The sequence below is a fragment of the Elephantulus edwardii genome, unplaced genomic scaffold (genome assembly GCF_000299155.1).
Source record: "Elephantulus edwardii isolate Elephantulus edwardi_28Jun2011 unplaced genomic scaffold, EleEdw1.0 scaffold00048, whole genome shotgun sequence".
Taxonomy (NCBI): Eukaryota; Metazoa; Chordata; class Mammalia; order Macroscelidea; family Macroscelididae; genus Elephantulus; species Elephantulus edwardii.
In genome coordinates this window covers 6,140,525-6,159,362 of record NW_006399798.1, presented here as the reverse complement: position 1 = coordinate 6,159,362, position 18,838 = coordinate 6,140,525, and the positions used below count along the sequence as shown (strand labels likewise).

The window sequence follows — 18,838 nt, the reverse complement described above, 5'->3', positions numbered from 1 at the left end:
TGCGATTGGCACAGGACAGAGCGGAGTTTAGGGCTGTTGTACATAGGGTCGCTATGAGTCGCAGGCGACTCGACGGCACATAACAACAACATATTGGACAAGAAGTTGCCCATCTTTCGCCCACAAAACCAAGGTTGGACTTGAACCACCAGAGAAGCATCACCCGTGAGTTAACAGTTCACCTCCCTCGAGACTGTGCCACCAGAACTCCTGGGATTCCGATACTCACTAGAAGGACCTTTGTGGCAAATGGTTTAAGGGTTCAGCTGCTTAAGTGTAAGCTCCGTTCGAAGCCCCCAGCTGCCCTGCGTCAGCTCCAGAAACATTGCAGGAAGGAGAACTTGGATTACCGGGGGCTGGGGCCCACTGCGAGGAATCTGGGTTTGTGTTTGTTTTATTTTCATTCTACTTGGCATGTCCTTTATTCACCAGCCTTTGTCTTTACGCTTATTGTGTGTCAAGCACTTGAAGGGGTAACGCAGACACGTGGTCCCAGCCATTGCGCTGCTTGTGGTTGTTGCAGTTGGATTAGGGGTTTGCCGCCTTTTTTTGTTTTTTTGTTTTATTCTTTCTTGTTAAGACCCCTCAGGTCCCCAGGTGTCAAAGGTCCTGGGGGGCACTGTGTCCGCACAGGTGATCGGAGCCTAGTACTAGACATCATGGGGAAGGGTTTGCTTTCTGTCACGTCCACTTCATCTCCTGACAACCCCACAAGACTAGGCCGTTATGAATCAAAAGGTTGGTTTGGGGCGAGAAATTTCACCTGGCCATTCTTCCTAGTGCACTTTAGTCTGGAGGCTTCTCTCAAACCTGGTCAGCATCATTCACATCCCCACTAATGGACGGGGGCTGCACATGAGAAGCATTGGCTGGGAATAGAACCTGGGTCATGGGAAGCTAAGATTACGCCATTGAACTAAACCCCGGGGCTAGTGAGAAATGCATGTGGGGAGGTGACCAAGAGTTGACTGGGCACAAGGTATCAGGGATGACCCACTGTTTTGGACCGAGAGAGGGAGTGAGGGAATCAGCCTGGTGGTGGTGGTAGGAGTAGAAAGCTGAGTGGGGCCAACAGAACATGCTAGAAGGAAAGATATTCACACCAGGGGTAGGAAAAATGCTCAGACCCTGTGGAGAAGCAGCATGGGGAGCTCATATATCACGAGCTGCCAAAAGAACAAGCATCCGTCTTGGAGGAAGTGCAACCAGGGCGCCCCTTAGAGACAAAGAGAGGAAACTTGGGCCGTGTGATCAGGAAGGACTCGTCCTTGTAAAAAGACGTGATGCTTGGTCAGGCAGAGGGTCAGCAAAAGAGGAAGATCCCACACGCGGATGGAACTCTGTGCATCATGGAGATTGAGGATGGCCCGTGATAGAGCAAGGTTTCCATCTGTTGTTCATCAGGTCAAGTTGAAGGCACCTGACAGCTAGTTCAGGGGCTCCCTAGGTGCCATCAATGTGGCCACATCCAACAGAACCAAGCGTTGGTTGACCCCTGTGCCGTTCTCACAATCTCGGTGCTTAAACCTCGTCATTAAACCATCTTCTTGTGGGGCTTCATGTTTTCCCCCGACTCTCTACATTCCCAAACACAGTGTCCTTTTCCACAGACAGGCCCCTCCTAGTAACATGCTCAAATTACACAAGACCAAGTCTCTCTCCCCTGGCTTCTAAACCCAGCAGTTCCAAAAAGTTGAAAGTAAGGACTCAAAATTCTTGCACCGCAGTGTTCACTCCACAAACAAGAGCCAGGTGGTCACAGCGTAAAAGAATCAACAGATAAATGCATAAAAAAGTGGTGCAATGCAATACGAAGCATTAATTGACTGACATTATTGCATTCACCGTGGCGTGTAACTGTCTCTTTCCAAAAGGTCTTCCTCACCCTGGCCAGGCTGAATCTCAGCGCTCTTTCAGCAACAATTTGTCCTCAGCCCCTGGGCTCTATTCTCTTGCTTGTATTATTAAACAGTATTTGCCCTGTGTGTCCAAATTCTTCCTCTCAAACAGCATGTTTTCAAGTTTATCCTGGTGAGTCATGGTACAGAATACCACATTCTGCTTATCTAGACGTTTGTTGATATTGATCACCTTCCCTGGCCTGGAGTATAAGCCCCCACCCAATGGTCTGCTTGTCACAGGTAAACAAAGGCTTCTGAACAGTTGACTTTTGTCCTTGATTTGCCTTGGGGAAGAGGGGCTGGAGCTGACGGCACCTCAGTGGTGTAGTGGTTAAGTTCCTGGCAATCGGCTTCAGCAAAGTCAGAGTCGAGCAACCTTATAAAGAGGCCTGGTGTAGTAGATTAAGTGTTGAGCTGTGGATGGGAAGGTCAGCAGACGCTGTGACAGGTGAAGCTGCCTCCTAATAAGATGTCAGCCTTGGAACTCAGTATGGGGTTGCCAGGAGTCAGCAGTCACTGGAAGGTGGTGGGAGGACAACCGTACAGGGCATATAAGAAGCCCTGGTGGTGTCCTCCTAGCTTTTGGGTTGACTGCTAGTGCCAAGGAATCCCATTAAGATGTATACATTGACAATGTCAGTCTTTTCTGTGTCTATCATTATGTTGCCTATCAGTCCAGAGGTGATGATTTTTGTCTTCTTGATGTTGAGATGTAGCTCGTACTGGGAAAGTCTGCAGTCAGGGACCTTTCCAAAGTCCTGAAGAGTAATGATGTCAGTTTAAAGACTAAGGTGCACCTGACTCAGGCCATGGCCCTTTCCACTCACTTGCTATGTGTCTGAGAACTGGACAATGAATAAAAATAACAGAGGGAAGAATTGATGCATTTGCATTGTGGTGTTAGAGAAGGACACAGGCTAGCCAACGGACTCTCAAAACGACAAACAGACATGTCTTGGAGAAAATGGAGCCAGGGTACTCCTTTGAGGCAAAGATGGCAAAGCTTCTCTCACGTACTTCGGGCATGTTGCTAGAAGCGGCTATTCCTTGAAAAGGGACATCATACTTAGAAAGGTGAGAAGACCCTCAAGGTGAACTGACAGGTAGCTGCCACACTGGGCTCATGTGTGTCAGAGATGACGCGGAAGACACAGGATCGGACGGGGTTCAGATGTATTGTCAACTCGCTGGCACCTCACAGCAACAACAGTGGTGTGGTGCCTAACTTATCAGGCTGCCAACCAAAGGGGGTGATTTAAGTCCACGTGAACCATCTCCTCCAGCAAAGATTAACAGCCTTGAAAACGCCTTGAAAACCTGGTGGGGTTCACTGAGTTAGGATCCACTTAATTGCAGTGGAGGGAGCTCTGGCTGCATAGTCTTTATAAGAGTTGCACAACTGACCCAAAGGCCAAGCTTCTGGGCTGTTTGAAGCCACCAGTGTTCCTCCGGAGAAAGGTGGGCCACTGTGTCCTCCCATTCCAGTTTACATCCAGCCTTGGAAACAGACTGATTGGTTTCCTCTACGTGTCCAAACACAATGTCCTTTAGACACTGAGAGTGAGATAGGACATCTATTGTTATTGCAGCCCATAGCAAGTTGCCATGCCAACACACAGGCTGCAGATCTCCACTGGTTCAAATCCACAAAGGTCCATGGGAGGAAAATGGGGAGTGTCCTCCCATTCTGACTTCCAGCCTCAGACACCCACTCACTAGCAGTAAGTGAATGGTAAGATACAGAGGACCGAGATTATAAAATGATGAGCAGATGACATCCTCTTTCTCCTTCAGAGTAGCTGGTAGATTTGAACTCCTGACCCTGAGGTTAACAACCAACCATTTTCACCACTGTGTCACCAGGGCTCCTTCTATAAAGACTACAGTCTTGAGAACCTTATGGAGCAGTTCTACTCTCCCCTAGTATCGCTAGTATTCCCACTCCACTTAAGTGTTTTATTTGGTTTTGTTTAACAGGCCTGTGGTCTTTTAGGGCCCCTGCCTCCGTCTCTAGAAGACTGCCTTCTGTAGAACGCACATGTAAAGGTCAAGTCCCTTTCCACTCCAGGCTTGAACCAGGCCCCTGGGTTGGAAGTGACCTCCAGGTGACTTGATGGCCTGCAGTAGCCTCGCCCTTGTCTGAGGCCGCAGCTGCACTGTGCAGACGTGGGGGTGTGACCAGAGCCAGCAGACTCCAGAGCATTCCTGGGGAAAGGGCTGCCTCTGGAATGTTACCTCCCTGCTCCTGGGCTGCCGATGAGAATGGGGGGGCGCAAGGGGCCCTGGTGAGGTCAGGCCCTGGCTCAACACCTCATCTGGCTCTCATCTCTAGTTTCCCAAGCCTCCCCCTGCAGCACTGCCCCAGAGCCCTTTTACAACAAACAAAACAAGCCTGCTCAAGTTGATTCCAACCTACTTCCGACAGAGGGAACTGCCCTATCCTGAGCCAACCTATCTACCCCCACACTCCAGTCACTGAGTCAGTCCATCTCATTGAGAATCTTCCTCTCTTGCACTGTCCCTCCACTCTTCCAAGCTCGATCACTGTGGAGTATAAAGGGAGCTCTGGTGGAAGTAAGGCCTTCCGCTGCCATTGCAAACGTACGTGGTTCAAATCCAGCAGTTTCTCTATGGGAGAAAGATTAGTCTCCTCCCGTGCAATTTATTGCCTCTGAAAACCTGCTGGAGAGTCAGCTGTAAGTTCCCACTCGACTGTACACAACTACTATGGAACATAAACTATTTGTACCCTGTATGAACCTTCCTATGGTAAGCCAGTTATTTTCAAGTTGAGAAGTTGATTTTAAGACAGCATTGTAAAAAAAAAAAAAAAGACAGCATTGTTGCTGTTGTGTGCTGTGGGGTAAGAACCAACTCATAGCTGACCCTCCATGGGGTTTTCAGAGGTATAAATTGGCAGGGGCTCAACCTCAAGACAACAAACATGCTCACCACTGGGCCAAGTGACAGCACCATGATGGATGGAGAAGAGGTTGAAGTTAACAGTCACAGTTTGCTCAGCTCCACAATCAATACTTTTGGCACGAGCAGTCAGGAAATCAAAAGGCAAATTGCATTGGGGAAAACTGCCGTCAGGGACCTTTCTAAAGTACTAAGAAGCAACTATGTCAGTCTAGAAACGAAGACACGCCTGATCCAGTCCATGGTCTTTGCAATTACTTGCTAAGCATCAGAAAGCTTCATGACTAAGTAGAATGGAATTGATGCCTTTGAGTTGTGGTGCTGGAGAAGTCTTGAACATACCATGGACTGCCAAGAAAACAAATAGGTCTTGGAGAGGGTGAAACCAAGTTTCTCCTTGGAGGCTAGGATTTTGAAGCTACATCTCACATACTTTGGGCACGTGGCCAGGAAAGACTGGTCCTTAGAGAAGGACATCATGCTCAGAAGGGTTGAGGGGACACAGGCGAGGAAGATGCTGGATGAGATGGACTGATACAGTAACTAAGGCAATGGGGATAGGTGTATTGGAGTCAGTGAGACTGGTTCAGGACAGGGCAGCCTTCAGAGTTGTTGTACACAGTTGCTATGAGTTGCAGGTGACTTGATGGCACATTAACAACAACAAATTGCAGGGAGGAGATGGCCCATCCTCCTTCCGCAGAAGGGCTGTTGGATTGCAATGCAGCTTCCTACCACTGGACCACCAGAGCTCCCTCAGGGCTTACAGAGAGGTGTTTGGCTTTCCTCTGTAAAGGCTACCCTTGTGGTGTATTTCACAACTGAAGAATCGGGTAACAAAATTCTTGCAATGCCACATGACTAGCGCTGAAGGTCTGTCTGCCTAGTAAAGCCTTGTGGAACCCCCCAGAAGGTCAAGGAAGGAGGGTGGGTCTAGGTTCACGGCCCTCCCTGCAGGGCAAGCTGATGGCAGAGGAGGTGCCCAGATGGCCTGGCTGACAGCAGCACCATCGGCTGTCCACGGCCTTTGTATGCAGCGTCTCCTCTTTCTCGAGTGTCCTCTGCTCCATTGTTGGCTGAGGGGGTCAGGACCCGCTGCACCTGCATTATTGATGGCCTAATGTAAGGCAGGAGCCCGGGGTGGGGCAGGAGAGCGAGCCTGCATGGACACCCAGAGGTCCTGCACCCGAGTAGCCAGATCCCCTGATAGTGGGCACTACAGACCCTGCTGCCACTTGTCCCTGGAGACGCCATGGGTGGGAGGAAGGGCAAAGCGCCCAAACGCACAGCGGGAGCGGGGAGGAGGCCGGCGAAAGAGGACCAGGAGTCCGGGTTGGTCAGCGCCGACGGGGAGCCCGGCCGCGACTGCCCACCAGGCCGCAGTAAGGACCGAGGGGCGGAACCCACTTCAGAGCCCACCACCGCCAGAGACCAGGGAGACCCGGGGGAACCCTCTACAGAAGGGAGCAGCGGCCGCGGAGTACCGTTAGAGCCCCCAGGGAAGCGAGGCAGCAGGCGGCGTCGGGGCTGTGTCCCCGAGGAAAGCGGGAAACCGGGGACCAGCCGAGGTGGGAAGGTGGAGGGAAGGGCACCGGAAGAAGGGCGGCGGGACGAGCGAGGCCGCCGCAGGAGAGGGAGAGGGCGGAGGTCTTCTGGCCAACCAGGCGGCCAGGAGACCCGGAGCCTCGATGGCGACACGTCGGGTGGGGACGGGGGCAGCTCCTGCCTGGACAGCGAAGCGTGGGAGCCCGCGGAGAGCGGGAGCCAGAGCGGCGGGGCCCCGCGGCTGCGCTCCGGGCTGGGGGACACGGCCACGGACTCGGAAGGTCCACGAACTGCGCCAGAGCCAGGGCGCAGAGACAGTGCCCAGGCCCCTGCCCGAGGCCCGAGCCAGGAGAGGCTCTTGGAAACGAGGCCCCCGGGAGCTAGCGAGGACTCCGCGTCTGGGACAAACTCGAGTCTGGAGCGAGCTGGACCTGACCCCAGCCTTGGGACAGTCCCGGGGACAGCGAGCCGAGCCGCCAAGGACGAAAGGGCAGCGCGAGGCGCCCCGGGCTCCAGTCCTCTCGTGGACCGCCGTGCGCGCGCCCCTCGGCGGTCTCCTCGAGACAGCCGGCCGGTGCCGGGCGCCAGTGGCCACGGGGCGCAGGCCGAGAGCGAGCCGCGGGGCGCGGAGCCCGGAGCCAGCGAAGCGTCGATGCCCCGAGCGAGGCGCCGCCAGGTGGGAACAGAGCTGGAGAAGACGCAGGTGCGGGCGGGAGAGCGCCCGGGGGCGGTGGAGGCGGACGACGCGCCCGCGGACCAGGCGCCGCCGGCGGCCCTCGTGGCGCTCCGCAGTTCCGGCGCTCCGCCCCCGCCAGGCCCTGCTCCCGGGGCCGCACAGCCCCGCCACGCAGGCCTCAAGGAACGGCTCATGCGCGCAGTGCGCACCCTGGGCCTGCTCGGGTGGCTGCTGCGGCGGCTCGAACTGCACAAGCACAAGGGGCGGAGAGCGGGGCCTGGGGCGCGAGAGGGGCGGGGCTCAAGCAGCGAGGCGGGGCCTGGGGCGAGCCAGGGGAGAGGCTCACGTAGTGGGGCGGGGCCGCGGGAGCGCGAGGGGCGGGGCTCAGGCAGCGGGGCGGGGCTGCGGGAGCGTGAGGGGCGGGGCTCAAGTAGCGTGGCAGGGCCGCCGGCGTGCGAGGGGCGGGACATGGATAGGAGGGTGGGGCCTCGGGGGGGCGAGGGGCGGCGCCCCGGGGCGGGGCTTCGGCGCCGTCTAGTGCTGCGTCTGGCGGGCGTCTCAGGCCTTGGGGGACGGCCGAGGGCTCCCCCTGGCGGCGGCTCCGGTTCCCTGCAGGCTGTGAAGACTGCAGCCCCTGACGACCCCTCCCACCAGGAAGATGTGGCTGGTGACCCCAAGTTCGCGGTCGTGTTCCCCAGGATCCACCCGGCAAGAAGGGTGTCGAGCACACGGAACTCAGGGGAAGCGACCGTGGACGTGCCCGCCGGGGAAGGGGACAATGAGGGGAGCAGGGCGGCAGAGGAAGGAGCAACCAGCTCCCTCCTCGTCCTGACTGCCCCCGACGAGTCCCCGGGCAATGACAGCGGCTCCAGCAGCGAGGCGGAGCCCCAGGTCTCAGAAGCCAAGGTGCCAGTGCACTGGGCGCAGGGCGAGGACCCCCGTGAGGACCCTGAGCCTAGACCCTGCACGCTGCTGCCCCAGCTCACCCTGGAGACCCGCTTGGGGCGAGAAAGGTGCTTGGGGCCCCGCAGGTGCCCCGGGGAGCGCTGGGAGCCTGAGGACGAGGCGGAGGAGGCGCTGGAGCGGCACCTGGAGCTGAGCCTCGGGCCTGGGATGGAGGCGTCACCTGTCCCCGATGCTGAGCACAAGGGCCTGGAGGACATCGAGGACCTGGCTCGGCTGCGGTGAGCTGCAAGTCAGCCAATCCCGGGGATCGAGTCCTGGCGCCCCTTAACTCCTCTATGTTCAGCATTGGTGACCTGGGCAGCAGACCCTTCCAGGGGTCTGTACCACAGAGGGTTTGCTGTTGCATGGGCCACTGACCACCACATCACTCTCTAAGTGCATGAAGTAGTTAGTGACATTCATGCTTGTCACACCCCTTGGCGTGGGTGATTGAACAGCGGGGCTCCTGTTTGATGGGTGAAGCTCAGAGAGGGTGAATGGGTTCCCAGCTGTCCCGTAGCCCAGGGCAAACTAACCCGAGCCCTCTGCCCTCCTAACTCCCTGTCCCCCACCCTGCTGTCCCCACCCCAGACCACTGTGTGACAGCTCTGTGCTCTTGTGCCTCAAGAAGAGATTTCACCTGGACCGAATCTATGTAAGGAGGGCCTGGGGAGGAGACAGGGCCTGGAGGTGGCCATTCCCTTGGGGACAGAGGCCCCTTTACTGCCCTACCCCTGGGTGTGTGGTAGACCATCTTTGGGGACTGTGGAGTGAAACCAGGGTGGCTGGAGTGGGGTACATCAAGGTCCCACCCCAATGATTTGCACCTACTTTCCCTCCATGCTCTGGTGAATTTCTGCCTTTTTCCTCAGACCTTTGGGGGGCCCCTACTACTTGTCTTGAACCCCTGTAGGCCCCTGCCTCTCTCTACACCTGAGGTCCTGGCCAGCTACCGTCCTGGAAAAGTCCCCAACACAACCCCGTATGTACCCTTCCACAGACCCTTGTTCACCACTTGAGGGACCAGATCCTGGGGCCTGGGACATGTCATGTTTATTCCTACAGCTGACATGAGGAGGGCTCCTGATGCCCACCTCTGGCCTCTCAGCTCCAGTCTTCCTCGTAGGCACATCTTCGCAATGGTGGAAGCAGCCCAAAGCCTGGCTCAGAGTGCCAAGCAGGAAGTGTGCCTCCTTCTCAGGTGAGTAGAGCTGCCTCTTGCTGTACCTCCAGTGGGCTTGAACACGTGACCTGGGTCCCTGTTGTCATTTACCATTGGGACCTGAGGAGACGGTGCTGCTGAAGAAAAAAACACAAAGAGACAAAGAGAGAGAGCACGGGAGAGGCACAGGGAACCAGGTTAAAAAGACAAGGCCCCAAGTTTTCTTTTTTTTCAGTATATATATATGTGTGTGTGTGTGTATATATGGAATATATATATGGAATATATATATGGAATATATATATAGAGAGAGGCACTTACTGCAGAGGGTCAAGGACTGCAGCCTTCAATATGGACTGAGGCTCAATGTCAAGAAGACAAAAATTCTCACCACTGGACCAATCGGTAGCATCAGGATGGATGGCGAAGAGATTGAGATTGTTCACAGCTTCAGTTTGCTCGGCTCCATGGTCAACACTCTTGGCACCAGTAGCCAGGAAATCAAAAAACGTATTGCAATGGGAAAGTCTGCGGTTAGGGACCTCTCTAAAGTACTCAAGAGCAACGGTGTCTCTCTGAAGACTAAAGTCCGCCTGATACAGGCCATGGTTTTGCAATAACTTGTTATGCATCTGAGAGTTGGACAATGACTAGGGAGGACAGGAGAATTGACGCCTTTGAGCTGTGGTGCTGGAGAAGAGTATTGAATGTACCATGGACTGCCAAGAAAACAAACAGATTCATCGTACAGAGGATTAAACCAGGCTGCTCCTTGGAGGCAAGGATTCTGGGGCTTCGTCTGACATACTTTGGACATGTTGTAAGGAGGGACAGGTCTTTGGAGGGTGACATCATGCTTGGTAGGGTGGAGGGACAGCGCAGGAGGGGAAGGCCCTCTATGAGGTGGATTGATTCAGTGACTGGGGTAATCGGGATGGGTGTGTCAGAGGCAGTGAGATTGGCACAGGATAGAGCACGGTTTAGGGCTGTTGTACATAGGGTCACTATGAGTCGCAAATGACAACAACAACATATGGAGAATACAAGCATTCCATTACTATCAGAAAAGCTAGACTTCTTGCTACACAACAAAAAATTATCTCAAAGACCCAAAAGTCTACCTAACAATTATCCCTGGGGCTAGAAAGGAATGAGTCCTTGGATAACCAGGAAACAGGGCTTTTAATTATTTACTCAGTTCTAGCAAGCATACAAAAAGCTTATCTCTATTTACAACAGCTTCTTGTAAATCTATTTTCTACAAGCTCTCAAGGACCTTAGTTTCCCACAGCTGCTCTTCTGGGTCTTATGAGGGTTCATGGAAGCACCCTGTTTTTCTTGGGGACACATCCACGTGCTTCCCTAGGAAGCTGGTTTCAGTTAGCTTCCCACTGAGTGTTCTTGAAGTAGTTAGCACTCTAAACTCCTTGCAGACAGTCAATCAAGGCACTGTGGCTTTCAGAAACTCACAGGTGCCCGCAGGTCACATTGCAAGCTGGTAGTTGGAGGGACCCAATTTCTGCATCTGTGTTCTGGTCTGCTATGCTGCAGGGTGACCACAGTGGCCTGAGTGAGGGCTACTGTTACCCATGTGTGCCCCTGGATGAGGCATCTGGCCTCCAGGCTCTTTTCCATATTGCTGGGGCCTCTTCTAGGGTAGGCAGAACTTTCAAGGGCTTTGCCCTGCTCCATGAACTCATTGGGTGGTCCTCATGGGCCCCCAGCTGTCACCCCACTGGTTTCCGACTCTATGTGTAGCCCCTCCCTCCTGCAGTGGGCACAGTGGTTCAGGGAAGACCGAAGCTGCTAGAAAGGTCGTGCGGTTCCTCAGCAGCCTTGGACAGGAGAAGGGCCAGGGATGCCAGGTAAGGGTGGGTCGGAGTCACCACCTGAGCCACATAGTGACATTTCTCTAGGATCTAGAATTAGCTGTACTTTGGAGGAAGGTCACTTTGGGCTTCCAACAGGGGGGTGAGGGGCTGTCTTGATGGGACTCACCTCTCCACCGACCTAGCACATGGAATACCTTCAGCTGGCACAGGACACCCATTTAGGGCACCCTGGCCACTCCTAGGGGCACATGAGAAAACCTTGCCCACAGCTGGAGGCCATGCTGCCTGTGCTTAGCAGCTTTGGCCATGCCAAGACCATCCTCAATGCCAATGCCAGCCGCTTCGGCCAAGTTTCATGCCTCTACCTGCAGTGGTGAGCAATGGGGGTCCAGGTGGATGCCTCCTGAGTGGGGTTCCTGGTGGGACATGGCCTGGGCACCCCCACCTGGTCTCCTGTGCCCACAGCGGAGTCATCCTCGGAGCCTCTGTGTCACACTATCTGCTAGAGTCCTCCAGAGTGGTGTTTCAGGTAAGACCCGCCCTGCTCCACCCCCAGCAGCTCTGAAGTAAGAAGGAGATGGGGGCTTCTGGCTGCTGACTCCCCCAAGCTTGCCTCCTCCGAATCACAAGGCCAGGCCACTGCTCCCCCTAAGCCAGCCCGTCTCCCAAAGGCCCCGAACGAGAGGAGCTTCCACGTCTTCTATGAGATGCTGGCGGGACTAGACCCCGCAGAACAGGAGAGGCTCTCCCTGCAAGGACCAGAGACATACTACTACCTGAACCAGGTGGGCCCACAGAGCTCCCTGGGAGCTGCTGGGAGAAGGATTGGTACTGAGCTCGGCAGAGCAGGGACAGGGAGTCGGGCCCTGGCTACACTCTGCTGCTCTCCACAGGGCCGAGCCTGTAGGTTCCCCGGCAAAGAGGACACTCAGGACTTTGAGGGGCTGGTGAAAGCCCTGCAGGCTTTGGACGTGAGCCCCGAGGAGATGGCCGCCGTCTGGGCCGTACTGGCCACCATCCTGCAGCTGGGCAATATCTGCTTCTCCTCTTTAGAGGTGGGCTCCCCTGTGGGCACTGTCACTGTGGTGGACGTCTACAGCTTTGAGGTCACCCCTGGGTGGACCCCAGTCACGGGCTGGGGGAGCTCCTTATCTTGTGTTTGGAGGACCTCAGGAGCGCTCCTTGTGGGGACGCTCGTGGCTGCTTACCCACTTCCTGAATATCTAGTGGGTCCTAGTGTGTCCATCTGACAACAGCTGAGCTCGTGCCAGGGCTGGGGAGGGTGGGGCAGGTGTGGAAAGGGCAGATGCGTGCTGTGGGGGTGCAGATGTGTGTTGCTGGCTTGGCAGGGGCTTGTTTACACACAGGAGCAGGCAAGGGGTGCAGCTGGGCTCCTCTGGGCTTCAGAGCCACCCTGGTCCCCGTTGTTAGGAGTTGTCAGGTGTCACTGAGTCAGCTCTGAAACGTAGCAGAAGGAAACCTTGCCAGCTCCACCCTATCCTCACAATCTCTGCTAGGCTTACAGTCCTCATCGAAAAGACTGCAGAAACTCACAAGAGTCTACAATTAAGCTTGCATAGTGGAATGTACTTGGGGCGGTGGGAGGGGCCCGGGGGGATTGTGTACCAGGGAGGGAGTCTTACTTTTACTTTTGAAAGAGAGGAGCGAACTGGGGGGCGGGGGGAGAGGGCTGGGCGGGGAGAGAAGTGCAGCAATGAATGAATGGAAATCCAAATTCTCTGTAAATGTTCATTAAAATTATTTAAAAAAATAAAATTTTAAAAAAAAAGAATGATTATTGTAAAAAAAGACTGCAAAAACTGACAGCTGCATCTCCTGACTGTCCAAACGCCTGCCCGCCCCCCCCCCAAGGCCTGGCATTGTGAAGACCACGTATGTCCGTCCTCTCTTTAGTTCTCAAGATAGCACTGCAACGTGCCCATTGCTGCTTCATCTGCAGCAAGAGAGACGGGGCCTCGGGGAAAGAAGGTTTTCAAAGCTAACCAGCTAGTAAAGAGATGAAATCAGGACCAAACCTCGGGGCTGGCCAACCTGAGTATCAGGGAAGGAAACTGCCCTGCTTGGACCAGAAACCCTGGCTCGTCCCTGCCTGGCTCTCACCCTGTGCTGCCATCCCTTCCTTTTCTCTGTCCAGCGGGAGTCCCGGCAGGTGGCTGCCCTGTCCGGCTGGGCAGAAGTCCACACAGCAGCCCGGCTGCTTCGAGTGCCGCCCGGTCGCCTGGAGAGGGCTGTCACCCAGAGGGTCCTGGTGAGCCTGAGGGTGTGTGGGCAGGTGGTCTCGGCCAGGAGGCTTGGTGACAGGCCACGTGTGCCTAAGACTGGACTCACTGCTCCCGCTCTGCCCTCCAGGAGACGCCCTATGGCCAGGTTTCGAGGTCGCTGCCTGTGGAGAGCGCCCTTGATGCCAGGTGACGGTCTGGCTGGGCAGGCAGGAGTGGACAGAGCCTTGGAGCTGTGTCCCTGTGACCACTCACTCACCATGCCCACAGGGACACCCTGGCCAAGGCCCTGTACTCGCGGCTCTTTGATTGGCTCCTGAGGAGGATTAATGTGAAGCTGGCACCACCCAGGGAGGGCGGCAGCGTGGGCACCGTCACTGTGGTGGACGTCTACAGCTTTGAGGTCAGCCCTGGGTGGGCCCCAGTCATGGGATGGGGGAGCTCCTTCTCTTGTATTTGGAGGACCTCAGAAGCACTCCTGTGGGGACACCCATGGCTGTTCACTGCTTCATGAATATCTATCTAGTGGGTCCTAGTGCACCCATCTGGGAACAGCTGGGTTAATGTCAGGACAGGGGAGGGTGATGCAGGTGTGGAGAGGGCAGAGCAGGCCCCCTCTGGGGAGCTTGGGGTTCCCCTCTCACCACCAGCTCAAAATTGCAGAGATGGCTGGTCCCATCCTGTGCCTGAATTTATCTCTAAGCCTGCACCCTGCTTCCTTCTCTAAGGCCTGGGCCATCAGGACCCCGGTAGCTTCTCTGATGAGGGCGGGAGCCCACCCTGAGCCCCCCACCTCAGCCCCTGCTGTCCTCCCCAGCACCGCAGGTGGGGGCAGGGCCTCTGGGTGCCTCAGAACTCCTGTCTTGGACAAGTTAATGAACCTCTCTCTGGTCCCGTGTGCCCGTCTATAGAGTGAGGTCACGCTAGGGCCTATCTCTTGAGCAGTGGAAGGCTCTGATGAGATGGTGCAGCCAAGGGCTGATCCCCTGCTTCTGGGGGAGAAGTAGTCCCCTAGTGTCCACCTTGGCATGGCCTCTAGAGACTTCCTCCTGACTGATATTACAGAAGACGGACCCCCCAGCCCCACCTTCCACACACGGGGGAGAGGAGTGGAGGAGGGGAGGTGCCCTAACCTCCCACGTGCTCCTTTCCAAGTCACACCAGCTCAGGCCAGGGATGAGGGAGGGGCTGGAGAGAGAGGAGGTGGCCCTGGATAGGCACTGTCACCACTTCTTTCCCTGCCCTGCTCTCCACAGTGTGTCCTTGGTGGCCGTTGGCACTGCCTGAAGAGGGAGGGGACAGGCATGTGTGCGCGCTTGTGTCTTAGAGGGGCCAAAACTCTTTACAAAGCTGCCTCAAGTGAGGGTTCATGGGGCTTGTTTGCAAAGGAGAGCCTGTTGGAAGGATCTGGAATGTCAGGGGAAAGAGGATTGCTGGAAGGCTTCCTGGAGGAGGTGGTCTGGAGTCCTGCTTCTAAGAAGGAGGGATACTGAGAGTGAGCTAGGGAGGAGGGAAAGGGGCTTTCCGGGCCATGGACGCCCATAACCAGAGTTCAACATCTCAGCTGTGCCCAAGAATCAGGCAGGGTGTGGGCTGTAAGAGGGCAGCTGGGGTAGGTGCAGCATCCTCTCCGCAAACCCCAGGACAAGAGTGTGGCAGCCCCTGGAGGAGGGTAATGAGGGCATGAGGCCTCGTGCCTGTCTCCTGCCCCAGGCCCAGCCCCAGGTCCTCCGTGTTCTCACCCCACTTTCCGTGTGTCCTCAGGCACTGCAGGTGAACAGCCTTGAGCAGCTCTGCAGCAACCTGGCCAGTGAGCGCCTGCAGGTCTTCTCCAGCCAGATGCTACTGGCCCAGGAGGAGGTGCGACGGGCGGCTGGGTGGGGTAGGTGGGAGGGGGCACTGCTGCCTGGAAAACAGGCCCTTCTTGGGGAAGGAAGCACGGGGCTGAGAGCTCTCTTCTGAAGCCCTGTTGCTGTGGGTGGGTATCCTTCTGGACCTCCATTTGCTCATCTGTAAAATGGGAGCCTCGCCCCTGCTCCCTTTCCAATGGGGACCCACAAGTGTGGACAGCTCGGTCAAGGCCAAGTGCTGGCTGTTTCAGGAGGAGTGTCGACAGGAGTCGCTGTCCTGGGTGCCCATCTCCCAGGCTCCACGGGTGTCTTGCCTGGACCTCCTCGTAGACCAACCCCACAGCCTGCTGAGTATCCTGGATGCCCAGACATGGCTGTCCCAGGTGAGGGCCAGGGGCAGTGACCCCCAAGTGGTGGGGGAAGGATGGCCAGTAGGGCCTTCCAGGATGGCAACAAGGTTATAAGACCCAGAAATTCTTTCACACAGTTCAGGAGGGCAGCATCTAAGGAGAGACGGCCCTAGACTCCCGTAGAACTGGGACAAAGTCTGGCCCCAGCGTCTCTGGTACCTGATGGTACCTGATGTCTAGGGCTGTCCTGGGATGGATGCCTCTTAAAGGTGGCCAGGTGCAGTGCAGGCCTCCAGCCAGGAGGGGGAGTGACTCAAGACAGGGGTGCATCCATTCCACCTGCTTTTCTACTGGTCACTGTCACTGTTACAGCATCCTCCCCCCTTGTATTTGGTAGCACAGCTAGCCACAGGCATGGAGCTCTGGTGGCTTAGTGGCAAGAAGCCGCACTGCAATCCCAAAGGCATACAGTTTGAATCCATCAGCTGCTCCGGGGGAGAAGGATGGGCAATCTTCTCTCATGAGCCTGAGAGAATGAACTCACTGGAGGGTCAGCTATGGTTACTCTGGACACTTTAATTCACTCTTTTTTTTTTTATTTTTGTGTGCGTGTACTGTCAAATCAGATCTGACTGGTACAGGAGGAGACTGTCCCTCCTTTTCTGGCAGAGCATCTGGTGGATTCGAACCGTGCGCCTCTGGGATTGTAGTTGCAGCTCCTTGCCACTAGGCCACCAGAGCTCCCCTAACTCACTCTTTCTTCCAGCTCCATTAGAGCTGCCTCCTTGTCTAAGACTAGCTGAGACCTCTGCCCTATGTGAGAAAGTCTGAATGTTTATTGGAGGAATGGATGACTATGCATGCCAGAACTGTAAGTGAAAGTGACCCAGCACAGGACTCAGGGAGAGCAGAAGTTACTTTGTACCATCTCGTTGTTGTTGTTGTTATGTGCCGTGGAGTCGTTTGCGTCTCATAGCAACCCTATGTACAACAGCCCTAAACCCTGCTCTGTCCTGTGCCAATCGCATGGCCTCTGACACACCCATCCCGATTACCCCAGTCACTGAATCAATCCACCTCATAGAGGGTCTTCCCCTCCTGTGCTGTCCCTCCACCCTACCCAGCATGATGTCCCTCTCCAAAGATCTGTCTCTGCTTGCAACATGTCCAAAGTATGTCAGACGAAGCCCCAGAATCTTTGCCTCCAAGGAGCAGCCTGGTTTAACCCTCTCTAGGATGAATCTGTTTGTTTTCTTGGCAGTCCAGGGTACATTCAATACTCTTCTCCAGCACCACAGCTCGACCACATAATAACTGTTGACTCACAGTTGACCGTCCAGCAGGTTGTCAGAGGCTGTAAATCATACAGAAGGAGATTGCCCATCTTTCTCTTGCAGAGCCACTTGCTATGTCCCATTGAGTCAGAATCCACCCATTGTGGACCCTGCAGTGGGTTTTCAGAGACATTTTATCACACAGGAGGGGACTGCCCATCCTTCTCCCTCAGAGCTGCTGGTGGATTTGAACCTCATGTCTTTGGGTTGGCAGCTCAATTCTTCACCATTAGACCACCAGAGCTTTCCTAGTAGGCTCAGACCTTTGGATTGGCAGCCCAGGTACTTGCTCCTAGACCACAAGAGCTTCCTTCAGGGATAACACGAGAGAGGCTAATTAAAACACAGAAACAAACAAAAGCTCAAAGCCCAGACACAGATATATATCACATGAAGCGTGCGTCCTGTAGGCTGGCATGCGGGGCTTGGGCTCCCCTGGAAGTGGAGGAGATGAGTTTCTGTTGTGTTGGGACCAAGCAGAGCAGGAGTTTCTGTATAAGATAAATATACTATGACCCTGAATGGAAGATGACTCTTCAATTAGATTTTCTAGTTAAATGTTGACATTGGAAGATGTTGGAATTCTTTACCAGAAGCTGTCAAACACACATGATTTCACTATGTCATTTATTAACTTCATTCAACAGCCTCCAGTGGCCCGTGTGCGTCAGAGCAACTCCACAGGGGGTGTGCTCCACATGTGTGCATGCCACAGGAGTGCTCCATGTGTGCTCCACGTGTGTGCACGCCACAGGAGGAGTGCTCCACAGGGGGTGTACTCCACGTGTGTGCACACCACAGGAGTTCTCTGTGTGTGCTCCACCTGTGTGCATGCCACAGGAGTGCTCCATGTGTGCTCCACGTGTGTGCACGCCACAGGAGTGCTCCGTGTGTGCTCCACATGTGTGCACGCCACAGGAGTGCTCCGTGTGTGCTCCACGTGTGTGCACGCCACAGGAGTTCTCCGTGTGTGCTCCACGTGTGTGCACGCCACAGGAGTTCTCCGTGTGTGCTCCACGTGTGTGCATGCCACAGGAGTGCTCCGTGTGTGCTCCACGTGTGTGCACGCCACAGGAGGAGTGCTCCACAGGGGGTGTGCTCCACGTGTGTGCACACCACAGGAGTGCCCCGTGTGTGCACGCCACAGGAGTGCTCCATGTGTGCTCCACGTGTGTGCACACCACAGGAGTGCTCCGTGTGTGCTCCACGTGTGTACATGCCACAGGAGGAGTGCTCCACAGGGGGTGTGCTCCACATGTGTGCACACCACAGGAGTTCTCTGTGTGTGCTCCACGTGTGTGCACACCACAGGAGTGCTCCGTGTGTGCACGCCACAGGAGTGCTCCATGTGTGCTCCACGTGTGTGCACACCACAGCAGTGCTCCGTGTGTGCACGCCACAGGAGTGCTCCATGTGTGCTCCACGTGTGTGCATGCCACAGGAGTGCTCCACAGGGGGTGTGCTCCACGTGTGTGCACGCCACAGGAGTGCTCCATGTGTGTGCTCCACCTACGTGCACTCCATGTGTGTACTCTCCACAGGGCTTTCACCGACTGATTTCTCAGCAGTAGGTGACCAGGCCTTTCTTCTGCATCACCTCTGGGTCACCTCACACCTCCAGCCAATCACTTCGCAAAATGAATCTGTTAACTGTCCAATCTGGAGTCTCTTACTAATTTGGTTACTCAGACATACACAAAATCCTTTCTGTATAGCACAGTGTGTTCATTTGTAAATCACTGATTTTCGCGATTCTTGAAACTTTGCTAAAATTTTCCACAGGCATCCCTGATGGTCCAGAGAGTCACTCAGTGTTGTTTTCCGGGGCTGGGCAGCATCGCTACGGCTCAGTGATTTAAAGTGTTCTGCGCGGTTAGCTGAGCAGCAACTGTAGTGACCGACTAGGCCACCAGAGCTCCTCTAGAGTCTTTTTTGAGGAACTGTGGTTGGGGTGGATGTTTACAGAGAGTATCTGCATTACAGTCACCGGTTTATGCACATTTTGGTTTGTAAAGTTGGTCACAATCCCCTCAGCTCACTCTCCCCTAGTCCTCCTTTTCCTGCCTTCTGAGTTTTGGGGA

The 18,838-nt window shown here is 55.2% G+C and overlaps 1 protein-coding gene across 1 annotated transcript in view; it reads left to right on the top strand.

Annotated features, from left to right (window-relative positions):
- The first annotated feature begins 6,075 nt into the window (after positions 1–6,075).
- Positions 6,076–18,838, top strand: part of LOC102850142 (unconventional myosin-XVB-like) — a 31,576-nt gene continuing 18,813 nt past the window's right edge. The window contains 14 exon segments of the mRNA XM_006886372.1: positions 6,076–8,228; positions 8,903–8,971; positions 9,116–9,190; positions 10,926–11,016; positions 11,253–11,356; positions 11,449–11,512; positions 11,655–11,768; positions 11,877–12,089; positions 13,139–13,252; positions 13,354–13,412; positions 13,494–13,626; positions 13,874–14,048; positions 14,988–15,083; positions 15,325–15,456. Of these exon segments, the coding sequence (XP_006886434.1) occupies positions 6,076–8,228; positions 8,903–8,971; positions 9,116–9,190; positions 10,926–11,016; positions 11,253–11,356; positions 11,449–11,512; positions 11,655–11,768; positions 11,877–12,089; positions 13,139–13,252; positions 13,354–13,412; positions 13,494–13,626; positions 13,874–14,048; positions 14,988–15,083; positions 15,325–15,456 (3,592 nt within the window).